At 48.2% G+C, this 21853-nt stretch overlaps 1 protein-coding gene across 1 annotated transcript in view; it reads left to right on the top strand.

The window, feature by feature from the left end:
* Positions 1 to 21853, top strand: part of CNGB1 (cyclic nucleotide gated channel subunit beta 1) — an 88325-nt gene that overhangs the window by 40034 nt on the left and 26438 nt on the right. Inside the window, exons 17-24 of the mRNA XM_073015419.1 lie at positions 7244 to 7351; positions 10161 to 10318; positions 11448 to 11603; positions 13252 to 13460; positions 14552 to 14602; positions 15370 to 15456; positions 17714 to 17778; positions 18839 to 18961. Of these exons, the coding sequence (XP_072871520.1) occupies positions 7244 to 7351; positions 10161 to 10318; positions 11448 to 11603; positions 13252 to 13460; positions 14552 to 14602; positions 15370 to 15456; positions 17714 to 17778; positions 18839 to 18961 (957 nt within the window). The remainder of the gene's footprint in view (positions 1 to 7243; positions 7352 to 10160; positions 10319 to 11447; positions 11604 to 13251; positions 13461 to 14551; positions 14603 to 15369; positions 15457 to 17713; positions 17779 to 18838; positions 18962 to 21853) is intronic.

Here is a 21853-nt window from a genome sequence, read left to right as displayed (position 1 = left end):
GTGGCGCACTCTTGTAATCCCAGCTACTTGGGAGGCTGAGGCAAGAGAATTGCTTGAGCCTGGGATGCAGAGGTTGCAGTGAACTGGGATGGTGCCATTGCACTGCAGCCTGGGCAACAGAGCAAGAATCTGTCTCAAAAAATAATTTAAAAAAATTTTTTTAAATAAATAAATAACATAGTAATATATAATAAATGTTACATAATTGATTTCTACCTCCTCATTTTATTTTATTTCATCTTCAACAGGATGCTATTAAAACTTGCATATGATTGTAACTCACCAAGTCTTTTTTTAAAAAAAAACTCTTAAATTTTAAGTGTACAGTACAGTATTGTTACCTATATGCACATTATTTTACAGCAGATCTCTAGAATTTTTCATCTTGCATGACTGAAACTCTATACCCATTGAACAGCAACTCCCCATTCTTCCCTTCACCCCCACCCCAGCCCCTGGCAGCCACCATTCTACTTTTTCATTTTACTTTCTGTTTCTATGAGCTTGACTACTTTAGATATCTCATATATGTGGAATCATGCAGTATTTATCTTTTTGGGACTAGCTTATTTCTCTTGGCACAATGTCCTTAAGATTCATCCACATTGTAGCATGTGACAGGATTTTCTTCCTTTTTAAGGCTGAGTAATATCCCATTGTATGGATATACCACATTTTCTTTTCTTTCTTCTTTTCTTTTCTCCTTCCTTCCCCCTCCCCCTCCCCCTCCTACTCCCCGTCTCTCTCCCCTCCCCTCCCTTCCCCTCCCTTCCCTCCCGTCCCCTGCTTTCTTCCTTTCAGACAAGATCTCCCTCTGTCACCCAGGTTGGAGTGCAGTGGTATGATATTGGCCCACTGCAGTCTCAACCTCCTAGGCTCAAGCATTTCCCCCTTCTCAGCCTCTCGAGTAGCTGGGACTACAGGCACGTGCCACCACCCAACTAATTTTTTATTTTTTGTAGAGATGGGGTCTTAGTATGTTGACAAAGGCTGGTCTCAAACTCCTGAGCTCAAGCAATCCACCTGCCTTAGCCTCGCAAAGTGCTGGAATTACAGGTGTGAGCCACCAACCCAGCCCACATTTTCTTTCTTTATCTGTTGATGGACATTTATATTGTTTCCATCTCTTGGCTATTGTGAATAGTGTTACAATGAACATGGGAGTGCAAATATCTCTTTGAGATCCTGATTTTGATTATTTTGGATAAACACCCAGAAGAGGGATCGCTGGATCATATGGCAGTCCTATTTATAATATTTTGAGGAATCACCATGCTGTTTTCCACAGTGACGATACCATTTTTTCCTATTTCTCTACATACTCATCAATGCTTGTTATTTTCTGTTTTTTTTTTTTTTTTTTTGGATCACGGATATCTTAACAGATGTAAGATGGTATCTCATTATGGTTTTGATTTGTATTTCCCTGATTATATGGTTTGGCTCTGTGTCCCCCCCCCCAAATCTCCTCTCGAAATGTAATCCCCATGTGTCGAGGGAGGGACCTGGTGGGAGGTGAATGGATCATGAACAGCATGGTTTTCGCCATGCTGTTCTCATGACAGTGAGTTCTCACGAGATCCAATGGTTTAAAACTGTGGCACTTCTGGCATTTAAAAATGTGTGGCTCCTCCCCATTTGCTCTCTCTCTCTCTCCTGCTCTGTCGTGGGAAGATGTACCTGTTTCCCCTTTGCCTTCTGCCATGATTGTTTGTTTCCTGAGGCCTCCCAGTTACATTTCCTGTTAAGCCTACAGTACTGTGAGTCAATTAAACCTCTTTTATTTATAAATTTAAAAGAAAAAGTCTGTCTCTCTCTCTCCCTCTCTCTCTCTCTCTCTGCCATGTAAGATGTGCCTTGCTTCTCCTTTGCCTTCCTCCATGATTGTAAGTTTCCTGAGGCCGCCCCAGCCACATGGAACTGTAAGTCACTTAAACTTCTTTCCTTTGTAAATTATCCAGGCTCAGGTAGTCCTTTGTAGCAGTGTGAAAATGGACTAATACACCCAACGATTAGTGATGTTGAGTAGCTTTTCATATTCCTGCTGGCCATTTGTATGTCTTCTTTGGAGAAATGTCTATTTGAGTTCTTTGCCTATTTTTTAGTTAGGTAATGTGTTTGTTTGTTTTCATATTAAGGTGTAGGAGTTTCTTTTATTTATCAAATATATAATTTTCAAAGATTTTCTCCCATTCTGCAGGCTTTCTTTTCACTCTGTTGTTTCCTTCTATGCAGAAGCTTTTTAGATGGAGATAATCCCACTTGTCTATATTTTGCTTTTGTTACCTGTGCTTTCAGTGTCATCCACCCATTGTATTATTAGATAATATAATGTGGGCTGGGCACAGTGGCTCATGCCTATAATCCCAGCACTTTGGGAGGCGGAGGCAGATGGATCACCTGAGGTCAGGAGTTTGAGACCAGCCTGGTCAACATGGAAAAACCCCATCTCTACTAAAAAATACAAAAATTAGCTGGGCATGGTGGCTCATGCCTGTAGTCCCAGCTACTAAGGAGGCTGAGGCAGGATAATTGCTTGAACCTGGGAGGCGGCAGTTGCAGTGAGCCAAGATCATGCCATTGAGACTCTGTCTCAAGAAAAAAAAAAAAAAAGATAATAGATAATATAATGGAAACACCACAGAACACTAGAAAAATAATCATCTAAATCCCACCACCCAAGATGGTGTTTTTACTGCTCTGCATTCTCCTCTATGCCTTGGTTAGGCCCATGGTCTTGAATGGTTTTAATTGGAGGAGGGATCCAGTTTATGGTGCTGTCTCATTTTGTGAACCCTTTTCCATATTGCTGGGCTGTCTCCTTAATGCTCACTTATGATGGCTGCTGGGTATTCCTCTAGCTCCATGGGCTGGAATGAACTTAACAAATCTGCTCTTGTTGGGCCCTATCCATAATGGTACCAGGATCACGTGTTTGGTCTTCTGCTCTCTACCCTTGGGTTCCTTTCTCAAGAGTGACACTCCTAGTCAAGGTGGTGCACATTTTGACACCTCTTCAGATAAATTTGTTGCTGAGTGGTTAGAGCTGCTTTCGAACAACTGAAGCCAGGTGCCTGGGAGAAGGCTCTGTGTGCAGCTGGAGGCAAACTGCCAAGGGCAGGACAGTGATTTTTAAGCTAAGGGGGGCTGTCTGTGCCTCTTCTGCACTGGCTGGATGGAGCGATGGTTCTTTCTTCTTAGCTAACTTTTGCTCTCATCCATGAGCTCCTGAGTAATTGCTCAGCTGAGGTCAGAAGCCTGTCAGAATGGAGATGGCTAGGTGTAGCAAACCGAGGGCTGTGAGGTCTTAACATAGAGAAAAGAGACACAGTTTCACTGGGCCTGGGAGTACAGCTCACAACTTCATCAGTTCTTATGTTTAGTTCACTGAATTATGTACAAAGCCCATTGAGGAATCCAGAAATGGCTCCACTTGTAGACGTCTGCTCTATTTACCCCTGTTCCCTTTATATGGGCAGGGAAACGACGCAGGCTGGGCTGGGTAGGGGGTGACATATTTAGGGGAGGGAAGGGACCAAGATCATGTGGGGCTGGAATCCAAGCCTCTGTACTTCCCCTTGTGACCTGAGTCTGTGAGGCTCCTCTTGTCCCTGTCATTCATGCATTCACAAGCATGTACTGAGCATCTGTATGTGCTGAACTCTGCCCTGGATGCTGGGGATACATGAGGGAGAAGCCTGGCAGGGGCCTGCCCTCATGGGGCTGACATTCTAGAGGGGCCAAGATAGACAATGAACAAGTAACCAAATAAACAAGCAAGTGCCAGGTTGAATGTGACTATGAGAAACGGGGCGGGAAACCTCTGCCTGAGCCCAACACTGAGAGGTGAGAGTTCTGAGGCCTGCCTCTCTGTGGAGGCCGAGGCCAGTGGGGCTGACTGTGAGCAGGGACAGAATGAACACTGGGAGCAACTGATGAGGGCCAAAAAGCCACAGAGGAGCTTGGGCAAGGCCCTCCTTCGAGCTTCAGGCCATCGCTTGGAATGAATCCCAGAGCACCACTTGTAAGATGTGGGTCTTAAGGCAGGTCATTTAACCTCCCTAGGCCTCCATTTTCCTCATGTAAGATGAGGAAAGAAACACCACCTGGTTACTAGAATTGTGAGAATTTAACAAGCTACTGCACCCTAAGGTACTGAACATAGTGCCAGACACAGGCAGTGCTGGGGGACCAGGAGCTGCCAGTTTAGGCCCTCATTCTGGCTTCTCTGGGGCAGCTTGCACTTTCGTGTTTTTTTTGTTTTTTTGTTTTTTTGATGGAGTTTCGCTCTTGTGGCCTGTTGCCCAGGTGGGAGTGCAATGGCGTGTTCTCAGCTCACTACAACCTCTGACTCCCGGATTTAAGTGATTCTCCTACCTCAACCTCCCAAGTAGCTGGGATTGTAGGTGCCCGCCACCATGCCTGGCTAATTTTTGTATTTTTAGTAGAGACGGGGTTTCACCATGTTGGGCAGGCTGGTCTTGAACTCCTGACCTCAGGTGATCTGCCCGCCTCAGCCTCCCAAAGTTGGGATTACAGGCATGAGCCACAGTGTCCGGTGGCAGTATGTACTTTCTAGGCTCAGGAGAGTGCCCTGTGCTGGGCACAGGAGGACTGACTTTGGGTCCCAGCAATGGGATTTTTGGCCCCAGTCTTCTTGTGTGGGGCTGTTCTTGTTAATTACAGTGTGAAAAAGTGAATCCATGAGTTTTGCCATCCTAGGTGAGTTGGCAAAAGGCAACAGGATCATTTCAGAGCCTTCTGGAATCAAGGTGGATGCCACACATCCCTCCCTCTATATCCCCCTAGAAACCCTAGTAGTGGAATCCAGAGTCAAGGTAGTGAGGCTGGGGAAGAGCGCTGGCCTGGAACCCTGGCAGACTCAGGTTTGGGTCCCAGTGGAGTGTTGCATCTGCACGGTGATGGCCTCAGTGATCCCTGCCCCCAGCGTTCTCCTGCCCAGCTCTGTGATTGGCCCTCAGGGGCTGGAGTAGGAACCTCTGCTGACGTGAGCTTCTTGGGAAGATGTGCGGATGTCAGCAGGTTTGGGCAGCTCAGGGCTTGGCCCCAGGCTGTGTTCCCTGAGAAGGAACCCGAGGGAGGCTCCTCCTCTGACTCTCCAGCTGGGGAAAGGGTGGAATTTGGGGACTGGCTGGAGTTTTCAGCTTCTGCTGGGAGTTGCAGATTAATCACTGAAGATCCTTGTCAGGCAGGCTTGGTCCCAAGGTGAAGCTCCCTGCCTGTGGATTCCATTTCTGATCAAACCTCACGGAAGTGAAGGCCCTGGTAAAGTAATCATGGCCGGGCACAGTAGCTCATGCCTGTAATCTCAGCACTTTGGGAGGCCAAGGCAGGCGGATCACCTGAGGTCAGGAGTTCGAGACTAGTCTGGCCAACATGGTGAAACCCCGTCTCTACTAAAAATACAAAAATTAGCTGGACATGGTGGTGCGTGCCTGTAATCTCAGCTACTCGAGAGGCTGAGGCAGGAGAATTGCTTGAACCCGGGAGGCAGAGGCGGAGGTTGCAGTGAGCCAAGATTGCACCACCGCACTCCAGCCTGGGTGACAGAGCGAGACTCTGTCTCAAATAAATAAATAAGTAAGTAAGTAAGTAAATAAATAAATAAATAAATAAAAGAGGTTTAATTGGCTCATTGTTCTGCAGAGCGTACAGGCAGCATGGCCATATCTACTTCTGGGGAGACCTCAGGGAGCTTGCACTCATGGTGGAAGGCAAAAGGAACAGGCTCTTGCATGGCAGGAGCAGGACTGAGAGAGTGGAGAGGTGCCACACACTTTTTAACAATCAGATCTCGTGAGAATTCACTCACTATACAGTACCAAGGGGGGATGGTGCTAAACCATTCACGAGAACTCCACCCCCATGATCTAATCACCTCTACCAAGCCCCACCTCCAACACTGGGGGTTACAATTCAACATGAGATTTGGTGGGGTCACAAAGCCAGACCATATCAAGTCCTAAACTCTCATCTTCATGCTACTGACTGACTGATGCTCATCCTGATGAGTCAACACATATGCCTTCATGTGTGACATGCATACCCACGTCCCCAGACTCTTGGTTTTGTGTGCTAACACTCAGCCTTCTGTGTTTTAAATGCTAATGGAAGTCATTAAGAATGACCATTCTTCTCCACCAGGACTTCATTCATGGACGTATGAAATGCTCTTCCTATTGGTAGATACTGGCCTGGGCAGCGTCCTCCAGACACAATCTTTGTGTTTCTACATCAGCTAGTTCTACCCTATCTTAAACAGGATTCTTTCTCTAACACTGGAGCTTGCTTTCTTGGTGGTATTAAGGAATTTCTCTCTCTTGATCTTTTTTCCTCTTTCCCAGGCTTTTGCGTTCCTCAGTAAACCAATTCATTCTCACTGCTGGGGTAGAGGGTGGGAAAATCCAGAGAGTTAGCCCCTAAGATGCCAATGTAAAATAGTATCAGAGGCACCTCTTCCACCTAGTCAGACGCCCAGGCTCAAACCTGCTGATGTCAGGTAAGAGGCAGGTTGTGTGAGAACCTTGTCTGTGAAATTCAGGACAGATCTAGACACCATTAACCAAGACACTGATGGCTCCAGAATGCAGCACTCCATGGCAGACTTGGACTTCCTGACTGATGGAGGACCCTGGGATCATTTAGTCCTCATTCTTCAGATAGGGAGCCTGGGGCTCAGGAGGGGATGGGACTTACCCAAGGTCACACCGTAAGCTGGAGACTGGATTCCACGGCTTTTCGGATAGCTGAAAAGGTGGTGTGATAGAGAGTAGAGGGGAATGAGGTGGGTGACTTTAGACTGGGAGCAGGATGGGGGAAGGAAGTTTAAGCTGAGAACTAAGTGATAAGAATCTCATTTACTTGGGTAGATTTAATCCCATTTTACAGAGGGGGAAACTGAGGTAACTCAGAGTATTTTAGTAATTTGCTGAGGCCACATACTGGTAAGAGGCAGGACTGGGGTGCAATACGAAGTCAGTGCTGTTACCTTTAGGCCAAGCCATTTAACAGATGGGAAGACTGAGGTTTAGAGAGTGGCTGTGCCCCTCTCTTCTGCCTTTTTCCCTCCCTCCAGGGAAATGAGGACTCAGAAGTTCATGCTCCACCCCCATCCTCTATCTGGGAATTGGCTCTAGGTGATCTTTAGGGATCAAAGTCATGACACTTCTCCCTGGGGCCTCTGCCCTTGCTGAAGGCCCCTTCCACATCTGTGTCTTTGCAGGAAGAAGCTGCCCTCTGAGGATGATGAGGCTGAAGAGCTTAAGGCGTTGTCACCAGCCGAGTCCCCAGTGGTTGCCTGGTCGGACCCCACCACCCCAAAGGACACTGAGTGAGACCCCTCTGGGGTCTCAGAAAGTTGAAAGACTTGGGGGAGGGTGGGGGATGTGGGGGGGGGGCTAGTGTGGATGCTTTTAGAACCTTCCACCATAAGGCAGACTTTGCCAGTGGCTTCCCAGCAGTAAGTCAGGATCGATCTCCTGCCCAGGCTGCTTCTGGTTGGCCCAGGAGTCCTGTAAAATCCAGTGGGCTCAACCTCTGGGCCCAGCTGTGTCCACAGCCAGCAGCACTCAGAGAGGGAGGGATCTCTAGGCTGAGGTCCCCTTGTGGAGGGATCTCTAGGCAGAGGTCCCCTTGTGAAGGAGAGGCTGAGGGGAGCTGCCAGCAGGGCTCCTGCTGCTGAACTTCTTTAAGGTCAGTGGGGACAGGGAGGACCACCAGGATCTCCAGTGGGTTCTGCCCTGGGGAGTTTGTGAAAAAACAAACAAACAAAAAGATTCCCTGGCCCTATCTGGCTGCACTGGATCAGTCCACATTTTCCGAACTCCCCAGGGGATGTGGTGCGGCTGGCCTGCAGAACAATGTTTAGAAACCACTGTGATGACGGCCGGGCACGGTAACTCACGCCTATAATCCCAGCACTTTGGGAGGCTGAGGTGGGCAGATCACCTGATGTCAGGAGTTTGAGACCAGCCTGACCAATATGGTGAAACCCTGTCTCTACTAAAAATACAAAAATTAGCCAAGTGTGGTGGCACGTGCCTGTAGTCCCAGCTACTTGGGAGGCTAAGACAGGAGAATTGCTTGAACCCAGGAGGTAGAGGTTGCAGTGAGTTGAATCTCACTTCTGCACTCTAGCCTGGGTGACAAGAGCGAGACTCCATAAAAAAAAAAAAGAAAAAAAAAGAAAGAAACCACTGCGATGGCACTGGGACCTGGGTCTCGGAGATCGAACTGTCCCCAGGGCTGGGCCAGTGGGAGGTATCTTCCTGAAGGATCTGAGAAGCTCTGGTGGATGGCGAATGCCCCAGCCCTGGGCTCTGCCTGGAATCCCCATCACAGTCCTTGGCCATGACTCCTGGATGAGCCACAGGAGACAGCAGGCATTCCTTCCTCCTTTCAGTCTTTTTTTCTATCCACAATTTTATGCAGTTTATGCTTAACAGAGCTGTGGAAAGTTAGAAAAGATAAGCAAGAAGAAGTCCCAACCCCAACCTCAGTCCAGTTGGCCACGGTAGCATGCAGTGGACTCACATTTTATGAGGTAGGGTAGGGGTAGGGGTAGGGTTTAATATCAGAAACGAAGGCAGGAATGAGGTATAATGAGAAAACCTATTCTTGAAAACTCTTAAAGAGGTCAACTTGGAGACCCATGTATTAGCTAGGCAGGCTAGCCTGCTGTAACAAATGGACCTCAAAGGCTCAGTGGCTTAAGGAACACGATGTATCATATATACCATCATCATCTCACTAGTTGCATGCATCAGGTCAGCAGAAGGTTCTGCTCCATGCAATCATTTAGGGACCCAGATGACAGTGCTCTGCCACTTTCTCCACGTACCTTCCCATATCCCACTGGTCACCACTAGAAAGGGAGAACTCCAGGCCTGTCTTCAGCAAGGAGGCCCCTAGTTGCATGTATTGTGCCTGAGAACTCACATTCCAATAGCGAGAGCCTGGCACGTGGTCCCTGGCCCAGTGAGTATGCACCACAGGAGAGAATGAGTGTAGGGGAGCAGCTCATGTCCCCGCCACACCTGTATGCCAGCTCTCATTAGAAGCCCCACACTTGGCCGGGCACAGTGGCTCATGCCTGTGATCCCAGCACTTTGGGAGGCCGAGGCAGGTGGATCACCTGAGATCCGGAGTTCGAGACCAGCCTGGCCAACATGGTGAAACCCTGTGTCTACTAAAACTACAAAAATTAGCCAGGCGTGGTGCCTTGTGCCTGTAATCCCAGCTACTCGGGAGGTTGAGGCAAGAGAATTGCTTGAACCCAGGAGGTGAATGTTGAATGAGCCGAGATCGTAGCATTGCACTCCAGCTGGGCGGCAAGAGTGAAACTTCATCTCAAAAAAAAAAAAAAAAAAAGAGCCACACACTTGTTTTCTCCAGTCCTGCTTCCTCAGTTAAGCTCAAAAAGAGTAGTCGACTGCAGTTTCTGTGTCTTAATGTATGAAAAAAAAAAAAAGATAAAAAAGATATTCAGCTCAGCAAGATGATCTCAGTGAGGCCACTCAGAGGAAAGAAAGCACATTCACAGGCCTGCTTCAATGCACCCAGGGCACACACCCCACACTGAGTTGAATGCTAGGCAGACTCATTCATTCTCTGTCTCTCTCTGTTTCTCTCTCTCTCTTGCTGACAGTGCAGAAACTTTAATTCCTGTAAGTTAAAGGGATATAGAATGTATCTGCACTGCTTTTTCCAGCAGTTATATCCTAAGCCTAACAAAGTAGGCCTGCTCCCTCTCTGTTCTGCCCCTGGACACGTATCTCATGTGAACCCTGCACTGGGATGAACAGCCCAATTTTGCTGAACTCTAAACTGAGTTCCAAGAGTCTCCTCCTAAATTACAAGTGGAGTCACGTGTTTTCCAGAACTGCCCATCTGAATCAGAGCCTACGTGGTACATTTTCCAAAAGCTGGGCCAGAACACCTGGGCATTATTCCCGGACTGAATTTCCTCCTAGGAGATTACAGTGGGTCTGTGGTTTCTGATGTCAGAAGGAGACGGGGGCAGGACTTACCTCCTTCAGGCTCTGCCAGAAGGTGGGACACAGACGCTGCACAGCTCTGGCCTGGGGGCGCAGGGGTCCCTCCCGGCTCAGCCTGCTCAGCTTTGGGTGATGTTCCCACAGCGGCCAGGACCGTGCGGCCTCCGCGGCCAGCACAAATAGCGCCATCATCAACGACCGGCTCCAGGAGCTGGTGAAGCTCTTCAGGGAGCGGACAGAGAAAGTGAAGGAGAAACTCATCGACCCTGATGTCACCTCTGATGAGGAGAGCCCCAAGCCCTGTGAGTGTGGAGCTGGAGGGGGCCTACTTGGCCGGGGATGGGGTGGGGCCTCCAAAATCCCCTGTCAACTCATGGCGAGGGTGGCCCCAAGAAAATGGTTGAGGTCCATGAGAGAAGCCCAGATCCCCACTCTCTGGATTTGGGGTCCATAGGTTGAGATAGGTACCCAAGAGTGGGAAGATCAAAGTTCTGGCCAACAATCCACTTGCACTCGGCCCTCTCTCCCACGGGGAAGTGCCTTCCTTGACCCTTCCATCCCTTTCCTACTGGTAGGTGGGTGGTGCCACCCAAAATGTATCTTATGGTCTTACACTCAGATTGTGTGCACAGCCTGCTCTGGACTAGGCAGTCTTATTTTTCAGAGATGTCAGTGCCTTGAAAGTTCTTATTGAGGCTATCCGAATGTTTCTTTTCTTTCAAGGTATTGGGAGGAAATAAGACACATGATCTCTTGTCAGGGAGATTTTTTAGATCTTTCCAGAGGAAGGCTGTATCTTGGAAATCATGGTGCCCACAACAGGCCATGCAGAGCCTGATGTCACAGTCTTGAAGCTAGAAAACATAGCCGTATTGAACCTATAAGAGCCAATCCCTGGGTCACCAAAAGTATCATCATAGATACACAGGGAGGCTGTGATCCCATCTGGTCTCTGTTTTTAGAGATGAAGGAGCTGAGATTCCATCTCAGAAACCTGGAGCAACACTTCCCTGATTTTGTTAGGCCCTTCAGCATTCCAACCATGGGTACTGGAAACACTGGGTACAAAATGCCTCCATCTCATCAGAGGGAACTAAGGGGGTCTATGCATAGACACACAAGCAGACACCGAAACATCCAACTGGCCCAGAAACAACTCGTCTGGGTCAGCTTCTGAGAAGCAGTTCCAGCTTGGTAGTTGGTAAGAGTTTCTGGGTGGGAACCCAGGTTGCTGTTGCTGTTGAGGAGGGAGTTGGGGAGTTCACTCCAGGAGAGCGACTTGGGTTCTGCAACAGAGCTTGCAGCAGCTTGCGTAATGGTGCCAGGGTCCTCTCAGCTCTGGATCCAGGGTCTGCAGTTGGGACCCTTCTCTCTGCATCATCTATGTGGGCCTCAGGGTTGGTTCAGATAGTCACCAATGTCATCCCACAGCCCCAGCCAAGAAAGCCCCAGAGCCAGCTCCAGACACGAAGCCCACGGAAGCCGAGCCAGTGGAAGAGGAGCACTATTGCGACATGCTCTGCTGCAAGTTCAAACGCCGTCCCTGGAGGAAGTACCAGTTTCCCCAGAGCATTGACCCGCTGACCAGTGAGTCCTGGGGAATGGGTGTTCCCACTGTGTAACATGAGAGGGCAGGAGAGTGAGAGCGGGATGGGAAGAGGGTCAGGGGATTCAAGAGGTGGGATGGGAAGTCACAGACGACCTGGGTTCATGACCTTTCATACTTTTCAAAACCATTCCACAGTTTCTTGCCTGATTCTCAAAATAAACCCAGCCTGGCCAACATGATGAAACCCTGCCTCTATTAAAGACACAAAAATTAGCTGGGTGTGGTGGTGCACACCTGTAATCCCAGCTACTCAGGAGGCTGAAACAGGAGAATCATTTGAACCTAGGAGGTGGAGATTGCACTGAGCCAAGATCACACCATTGCACTCCAACCTAGGTGAAAGAGTGAGACTCTGTCTTAAAAACAACAACAACAAAAGTCCCTGGAATAGGAACATAAGATCACACCCATCTTACAGATGAGGAAACTAAGGCACAGAGAAGTCAGCAAGGGTAAAGATGCAACTACTTAGTGCAGACCCAGGACTCCTGACTCTTGGCCAAGTCCTTTTTTCACTCTGGTCGTGCTGGCCTTTTCCTGCTCTGAACAGAAAAAGGGCAGGAGTGTGAATTCCTATTGCTTTCCTTTAAGCCCACTTCATATTTCTCGGAAATAACACCACTTCATATGTGCATAGCACTTTAGAGTTAACAGTGGACTCCTTGCCTTTCTTATCTGACCTTTTCCTGTGATTTCTCAGAAGAGGGCAGGTGCCAGAGAGGGACTTTCTCAAGGTCACACATTTGGGGGACAGGACTTCAACCCTGGTGTCCACTGGATTTCTCAAATGACCTGGTGGGCTGCGTGCAGTGGCTCACACCTGTAATCCTGGCACTGTGAGAGCCTGTAGTGAAAGAATTGCTTGAGCCCAGGAGTTCAGGATCAGCCTGGGCAACATAGTGAGACCTCATATCTAAAAAAATAATAAACAAATAAACAAATAACCAACCAGATGATCTGGAATACCCATCCATCCATGCATGCATTCACCTGTCTGTCCATCTATCTGTCCATCCTTCATGCATTATTTATTATTCTGTATTTACTAAGGCAGAAAATACATTTTGGGAAAAAATTAAAGAAGAATGAAAGCAATTAAAGAAGAATGAAAGTTTTCTAGTTGGCTGCCTATTATCTTATAATACCAGCATATTCCCTCCTGATAGTATTTGATTTATTAGGGCTTAGCAGTGATTTATTTTTAAAGCAGATAGTTGTTTTTTTTTAAAAGTAGAGATAGGGTCTTGCTATGTTGTCCAGGCTGGTCTTAAACTCCTGGGCTCAAGCAATCCTCCCACCTGGGCCTCCCAAAGTGCTGGGATTACAGGCATGAGCCACTGTGCCTGGCTCCTAAAGCAAAGAGTTATATATACATATATATATGCACATATATATACACACACATATATATATACACACATATATATACATACACACATATATATACCCACATATATACATATATTCATATATACACACATATATACACACACACTTACAAAAGTGCCACATGTAGTAGTTGACGGAAAGTGTGGAAATGTAGAAAGAACAAAGCCCCACCTGATTCAACTAGTGAAGAGCCTTGCCTGGCTGATACTCCAGTGGCCCCGTCCATCTTCCCCACAGACCTGATGTATATCCTATGGCTGTTCTTTGTGGTGATGGCCTGGAATTGGAACTGTTGGCTGATTCCCGTGCGCTGGGCCTTCCCCTACCAGACCCCGGACAACATCCACCTCTGGCTGCTGATGGATTACCTGTGTGACCTCATCTACTTCCTGGACATCACCGTGTTCCAGATACGCCTGCAGTTTGTCAGAGGCGGGGATATCATTGTGAGTCACAGGCAGGTAGTGTCGGGGTGACCGGGGGCAGACCCCTCAGCCAGAGCCTTCAGGGCACTGACCCCTGATGCTGTCATAGATGACAAAATAAATGAATAAGGAAATCTCAAGAATGGCTGCAGTGCTTGTTCAACAGCATGGTTGTTTATTTTGCATGCCTTTGATATGTTCAAATTACGCACATCACATATTGCTCATAGGTGAAATAGTTCCTGGACCACTTGACGGAATCAAAGATAGAGAAGTGGTCCAGAGAATGGTCTTTAGTGAAGATGTACCTGGTTTGAATCCCACCTCCACCACAGCTAGCTGAATCGCGTCTGTTTTCTCATCTGTAGAATGGGGATAGTAATAGCTTCCACCTCCCAGTGTTGCCATGAAGATTGGTTGAAACGATGCATGCAGGGCGCTCAGCACAGGTAACTGCTGGCAATTGACTTCTCCCAAGGGTCCTGCAAAGAACACACTGATGCTCTCCTACTTGGGCCAGTTTGAGACTCTGGCCGCTGGTCCAGCCCCGCGCACCACTCCCGCCTTACTAGGGAGGAAACTGAGGCCCTGACTGTGACTTCTCAGGAACAGGAGACACAGTCCCTGTCTCCCAGTGTGGGTCACTTTCCAAAATTCCACCCCGGCGGTGCGTGTTTTGCTGTGTGCAGACGAGCTGAGGTTTTGCTTCTAAACAATTTTCCTTGGAGAGATTTAAAGGAAGTAAAGTAAAAAGTAAAGAGATTTCCTTGGAGAACTTCTTTTCTGGCCTGATCAGAGTGGTTACCAATTCCTCAGAAAATAGATGTGCAAATGGCCCAGGTAAGACCAGTAGGCAGAGAGAATAAGCTTAATGTGCTCGATTTCCACCCAAGAAATCAGGATCCAGCTGGGTGACCAGAACAAATCTCTCCTCCCTGGGGGCCGGGCCTCTCCACCTGTAAAACTCAAGGCTTTTACCAAGACTCAGAGGGTCCTCGAGCTGTTATGCTCATTTGAGGGTGGGATTCTTCGGGAAATTTCACAATTGCTCCCCACAGGGTGAGGGATTAAGCTGTAAGGTCATTTCACCATCATTATTCCCTTTCTTTCAGACGGACAAAAAGGACATGCGAAATAACTACCTGAAGTCTCGCCGCTTCAAGGTGAGTGTGGGGAATGCAAGTTTTAGCCTCTGCGGGGTTTCAGAAGGAGGGGCCTCAGAGGGCCCTGGGGGGCTCATGAGATGTGGTTTCTGCCACACGGAGGGATGCTGGTCCCTGTGGGAGTGTCCTCCAAGCCACAAGCCCCAGGAGACCAGCATGGGCTGGGTGGCCCCCAGAAGCTACCTTTCTTTTTTCTTTTTCTTTTTTTTTGAGACAGAGTCTAACTCTGTCTCCCAGGTTAGAGTTCAATGGTGTGATCTCAGCTCACTGCAACCTCTGTCTCCTGGTTCAAGCGCTCCTCCTGCCTCAGCCTCCCTAGTTTCTGGGATTACAGGTGTGCGCCACCACACTCAGCTAATTTTTATATTTTTAGAAGAGACAGAGTTTCACTGTGTTGGGCAGTCTGGTCTCAAACTCCTGATGTCAAGTGATCTGCCCGCCTTGGCCTCCCAAAGTGCTGGGATTACAGGCATAAGCCACCGCGCCTGGCCAGAAGCCACCTTTCATTGTGTCTGTACCACTCCCGCTCCCACTGTACGGCACAGCAGCCACTATCGGGGATAATGAAACTGCCCTTGGGGCTGGCAACATGGGCTTTGAAGCAAACAAGGGCTTGTTGGTGGGACACCTTCTGCCCTCTAGTTTGAAGCTCTCCTGGGGCATTCTAACCTCACCTTTCCATGGAAGGGAGAGACTCCGCCTCTCCCCTCACCCTCAACCCTGGGGTCACCTGTTTTTACCCCCGTGGTGTCCCATGGGGATTTCAGATGGACCTGCTCAGCCTCCTGCCCTTGGATTTTCTCTATTTGAAAGTCGGTGTGAACCCCCTCCTTCGCCTGCCCCGCTGTTTAAAGGTAGGACTGCTGGGCCCCCCACCCTAGGCCTTCAGCTCATCCCTGCTCTGCACCGGCACTGGCATCTTCCTATCTGCCCCCTGTAGCACTGGGGAGGGGAGCGTCCTTGAGGGATGGCCCGAGGGGAGATGTGTTTATTCCATGTGTGTCTCGGTGGAAAGTTCATTACAATTGCTAGTGCTTGGTGGTGCTGCATGTTAGGTAGTGTTATTGCCAGCGTTTTGCAAATGAAGGGACTGGGGCATAGAGAGATTAAGTAATTGGCCCAAAGTCACAGAGCCAGGAGGGAGTGGAGCCCGAATTCGAATGCAGGTCATCTGACTCCACTGGTTATGCTCTCGGTGATTATAGATACTCTCAAGAGGGGGTTTCTGCTTTATGATGGTCTCTGCCTAAAAAATGGGGGCATTGGTGCTTGGAGAGGCTGGGGCACTTGCCCTAGGTCACAGGAGCAAGGAAGTGCCAGGGATGGATTTGAATGCACAGCCAGACACCCGTTTCATCATTGGCCAGGCCTCAGTGTCATTCCAGCCATTCCTTCTGCCACTCACTGGACAGAGCCAAAGTCTCCAGGATGGTCTGGCTGCCACAGCTGGCCATGGTCCTGTCATGTGACCAGGGTGGATAGCCACTCAGAACATTCAGGATCCCCCAAATGGATTTTGGTAGCCAACCAATCACATTCATCTCTCTCCTGAAATGATGCTTGGTGCCTTTTTCCGAAAACAGTACTGAGGGAATTTACAAAAAAGACAAATGCAATACCATGAACAACTCAGAGAAACAGGGCAGAGAAAACTAGCGGGCATGCAAGTGCCCTGATGAAAAGAAAGCACACCTATGTGGAATCGAGCATGGAAGCTGCCTCTGAGCTTCCTGGCTGCCAAGAGGAAGAGGGAAAGTGGAAGTGGCACCATTCTTATTTGACACATGCCAGCCTCCCAGGGGCTGCAGAGGTTGCTTTAGAGTCAAACATCAGAGTGAGGAATGTTGGGTCCACAGGCCAAGTTTCACCCCAGATGTAGAGGTGAGATCCATATCTTGGTTCACATGATGGCCCCAGTGAGGGGGCATAACTCACAGTCCTAACATTGAACACCCCTCAGTGGACAAAACTCTTTGAGTGAGCCATCCAAGCCCCTGTTCTTTCTGCCTCCAGTTTAAACTGTGGCTGGAATTAGAATGAACACATGGATGATAACTGGAATATCCCTTAGGGAATCTTCATAAATACTGTTTTCAAATATCAAAAAATAAATGCAAAGATCTAGAGGTGGTATAGCATAAGGAGAGAGCTTGCAGCTTTGGGTCTGGCCTGGGTTTGAATGCTGACTCTCTCACATACCAGCTGTGTGCTTTGGACAAGTTATTGGACTTCCCTGAGCACCAACTTCTGTCAAAGGAGAATGATAATACATCCTTCATATGTAAATAAGGAATAAGGTAATGTATATAATTGTATATGCTGGCTGGGTGCGGTGGCTTATGCTCGTAATATCAGCAATTTAGGAGGCTGAGGCAGGAGGATCACTTGAGCCTAGAAATTTGAGACCAACCTGGGTAACACAGTGAGACCCTGTCTCTACAAAAAATTTAAAAATTACCCAAGAGTGGTGATGTGTGCCCTGTAGTCCCAGCTACTTAGGAGGCTGAGGCCGAAAAATCGCTTGAGCCCAGAAGTTCGAGGCTGCAGTTATCTATGATCGCACCACTGCACTCCAGTCTGAGTGACAGAGTGAGACTCTGTCTCTAAAAATAAAAAAATAAAAAAGGCATATGCCAGTCATATAGTAGGTGCTCAATAAAGAAAAGTAGTTATTAATATACTTCTATTATTATAAATAAACCTTTGAAGGGTATAAGAGTGGGGTGTTAGGGATGCTGTCTCTTTATTAAATTGTTTTCTTTATAAGAAACATTAAAAACAGCATCTTTAACCTGGATGCATATACCCCTAAAAGTCTCATGATAGGGCTCAGAGCGTCCGGGAGTCCCCTGAAATTATATGCAAATTGTGAGAACAAGATTACATGTCATTTCTAAGGGAAGACGGGCTATGACTTTCTTCAGATTCCTAAATGGAGTTTCTGGCCCCTACCCATCAAGGGGCGGAGGATTTCTGATTTTGAATGCTCACCGTCCTATTCCCTCCTCCCGGGGGCTGCAGGAAGAGCCCTGAGTCCCGGCGCTCGTGGGCGTGGGAGCAGCATGCTACCCGCAGGCGGTGGGCTGCTCTCATGCCCTGCTCTCCCTCCAGTACATGGCCTTCTTCGAGTTTAACAACCGCCTGGAATCCATCCTCAGCAAAGCCTACGTGTACAGGTGAGACTCCCCCTGCGTGTGCGTGCATGCACACACACAACACTCACAAACACACACAACACACACGACAGCACACACGACAGCATACACGACACACGCACAACACACACAACACAACACACATGACACACATACACACACAACACACACAGACACACAACACACACAACACAACACACAACGCACACACACAATACACATAACACACAACACATACACGCACAACACACACAACAGATATATGACACACACAACACAACACAAACAACATACATGACACAACACATACAGTGCACATACACACAACACACACAATGCACACACACAACACAAATGACACACACAATGCACACACACACACACAACAGAGGAAGTTTGTACCTAGAGAACAGACAGCAAGGCATTGTCTACCCCCACTGACCTCTAGGCCCCATCTCCACTGGAAGCCAGGTGTCTTTCTGGTCCCGCCTCCTCTTTCCCAGAGAAATGTTTGTTATTTAGAGAACCAGGCATATCCCATACCCCTCATTGTGATGAGGGCACGCATCGGCTGGCACGAGGGGCTTACCAGCGTTGCAGTGAGCTGGGCCTCATTTTGGCCTCAGTTCAGGGAACTGGAGCCCGCAGCCAGCTCTAACAGAACGGGAACAGCTGTAAGGTGGCGGTGGCTGTTTCACAGATGTCTGAGGATGAGGCGCAAGACCAGCCAGGCCGTGCTAGGGAGCAAGGCTCCTGTTCACATCTCTCCTGGCGCGACATGGCCCCATCTTCAACTCAACTTCTCTGCACACATCAGTCCCTCCCTGCTCTTCCCCCAACACACATTTCCCCCCTGGCCCCTCCACTCCCCCAGTGCACAGTCAGCTCTGCTACCTCTGTGCCAATTCTAGCCCCAGGTCGTTACAACGCCCCATTCAAGCACCACCCTTCCTAACTGGCACAATCTCAACAAAGCATCCAGTCGGGCCAGCCCACCCATGGGTTGGCTTCCGCTGGCCAGGTGTCTATCCCTCATCGTCCCCTTCCACCACTGTGTTAATGTGCTACGTTCCTTCTGCAGGGTCATCAGGACCACAGCCTACCTTCTCTACAGCCTGCACTTGAATTCCTGTCTTTATTACTGGGCATCGGCCTATGAGGGCCTCGGTTCCACTCACTGGGTTTACGATGGCGTGGGAAACAGGTGAGCCACAGTCATCCCCCAAGGGCCACGCCTGGGGGACCTTCCTGTTCTTTATAATTCACAGCACAGAGACTCCGGGAAGGAGTCTTATTGCTGCTGTATTGCCAAGGCCACTTTGCTCCTAAGCAATCACTGGCATGACAAGGCTCAAGAGCCACGTCTTGGGCCAGTTGTGGTGGCTCACAAAACTTTGGGAGGCTGAGGCAGGTGGATCACCTGATACCAGGAGTTCGAGACCAGCCTGGCCAACATGGTAAAACCCCATCTCTACTAAAAATACAAAAATTAGCTGGGCGTGGTGATGCATGCCTGTAATCCCAGCTACTGGGAAGGCTGAGGCAGGATAATCTCTTGAACCCAGGAGGTGGAGGTTGCAATGAGCCGAGATCATGCCATTGCATTCCAGCCTGAGTGACAAAAGCAAAACTCCGTCTCAAAAAAAAAAAAAAAAAAAAAAAACCATAAACAAACAAATAAACAAACGGAAAAAGAGCCAGGTCACCACGTCTTCCCTAAGCTAAGGTTTCCTGAGCAACTATATGTGTCAGACCGGAGGTACTGGTGTGAACAAGACTTGCTAGACAGATCCTTTCTGCATCCAAACTCTAGAAGGGTGTGCAAATACATTGTATGTGTGCGTCTACTCCTGCTTCCCTGGGCACGGCCAAGAGGGAATGAGGCCAGAGAATACTCCCCAGCACAGCTCCCCAGGCACTGCTACCATGCAGGCACTGGCGAACAAGGGGAGACCCACTTGCCAATCAGAGAGCCGCCATCCATTATGAGACTTGCCAGAGTGATGATGATGACGTGTGAACCAAAAAGTATCTGGCACAAGTTTCAATCAATTTAGAAAGTGTATTTTGCCAAAGTTAAGGACACATCCATGGTACAGCCTCAGCGGTTCCTGATGACATGTGCCCAAGGTGGTCGGGGTGCAGCTTGCTTTTATACATTTTAGGGGGACAGAATACATCAATCAATACATGTAAGGTTTATATTGGTTAGATCTGGAAGGGTGGGACAGCTCAAAGGGAGGAGTGGCCCCAGGGCATACGTAGATTTTAAAAGTCTCTGCTTGGAAAAAAACAAAACAAAACAAAACAAACAAACAAAAAAGGCCGGACTTGGTGGCTCACACCTGTAATCCCAACACTTTGGGAGGCCGAGGCAGGCAGATCACCTGAGATCAGGAGTTCGAGACCAGCCTGACCCACACAGCAAAATCCCATCTCTACTAAAAATTCAAAAATTAGCCAGGCGTTGTGGCAGCACCTGTAGTCTCAGTTACTCAGGAGGCGGAGGCACAAGAATTGCTTGAACCTGGGAGGTGGAGGTTGTGGTGAGATGAAATTGCGCCATTGCACTCCAGCCTGGGTGACAGAGCAAGACTCTGTCTCAAAATAATAATAATAATAATAATAATAATAATAATAATAATAATAATAATTCCCTGCTTAGCAATTGGTTGAAAGAGCTATCAGTAGAAAGAAATGTCTGGGTTATGATAAGGGGTTGTGGTGAGCTAGGTATTTTCATGCAGATGAAGCCTCTAAGTAGTGGGCTTTAGAGAAAAGAGACTGTAATGTTTCTTACCAGACTTAAGGTCTGCGTTGATGTTAACGCTGGAGGAGTATAATGAGGCATGTCCGACCCCCTCTTCCTTCATGGCCTGAATTAGGTTTTCAGATAACTCCAGAAAGCCCTTGGCCAAGAGGAGGGGTCTGTTCCGATGGTTGGGGGCCTTATAATTTATTTTTGGTTTACAATGGTGATGATGGTGACAATGATGATGATAATGGCAGCAAGGCTTGTAGGATACCTATTTCGTGCCAGCCCTATTTAAAGCACTGAACACAGTAACTCACAACCATCACATCGGATAGGTACTGCACCATCCCCATTTTACAGATGAGGTAGCAGATGCCAGTCACACGGTTCATGAGTTACAGAGCTGGGATTTGAACCCAGGTGTCATGGCCACAGAGTCCTAACTGCCTCAATGAAAAGGAAAAGTGCCAGTCTGGTGGCCAGAGGGAGTGGGGGAGGCAGGCATAAGCACTGTTGATTTCACCAAAAGTCATCAAAAGTTACAAACATTTAAAAAAGTTTTTTTAGCCAGGAACAGTGACTCATGCCTGTAATCTCAGTACTTTGGGAGGCCAAGGTGGGCAGATCACTTGAGGCCAAGAATTTGAGAGTAGCCTAGTTGACATGGCAAAACCACATCTCTACTAAAAATACAAAAATTAGCCAGGCATGGTGGTGCACGCCTGTAATCCCAGCTACTTGGGAGGCTGAGGCAGGAGAAGAATCACTGGAACCTGGATCGGGGAGGTTGCAGTGAGCCAAAATTATGTCACTGTACTCCAGCCTGGGCAACAGACAGCAAGACTCCGTCTCAAAAAAAAAAAAAAAAAAAAGTTTAAAAATTATTTTCATGAACAGACTTAATTTTTTAAAAAGTGGCTTGAAGTTTATAGAGAGGTCCATTGGAAAGTAGACAGAGTTCCCACATATATGCCACCTCCATTATTATTATTATTATTTTTTGAGACAGGGTCTGCTCTCTGTTGCTCAGACTGGAGTGCAGTGGCATGATCTCGGCTCATTGCAACCTACGCCTCCTGGGCTCAAGTGATCCCCCCACCTCAGCCTCCCGAGTAGCTGGGATCACAGGCACATGCCACTGCACCTAGCTAATTTTGTATTTTTTGGATATATGGAGTTCTACCGTGTTGCCCAGGCTGGTCTCGGCTTCCTGAGTTCAAGCTATCTGCCTGCGATTGGCCTCCCGAAGTTCTAGGGTTACAGGTGTGCGCCTCATTTTAAGGCTGGATGGTGTTAAAGATGACACTTTCTCCCCTGCCCTGTCAAAAGCCTTAAGCAGGA

Source organism: Chlorocebus sabaeus, chromosome 5, assembly GCF_047675955.1.
Source record: "Chlorocebus sabaeus isolate Y175 chromosome 5, mChlSab1.0.hap1, whole genome shotgun sequence".
Lineage (NCBI taxonomy): Eukaryota > Metazoa > Chordata > Mammalia > Primates > Cercopithecidae > Chlorocebus > Chlorocebus sabaeus.
This window is presented reverse-complemented; position numbering and strand designations above follow the sequence as displayed.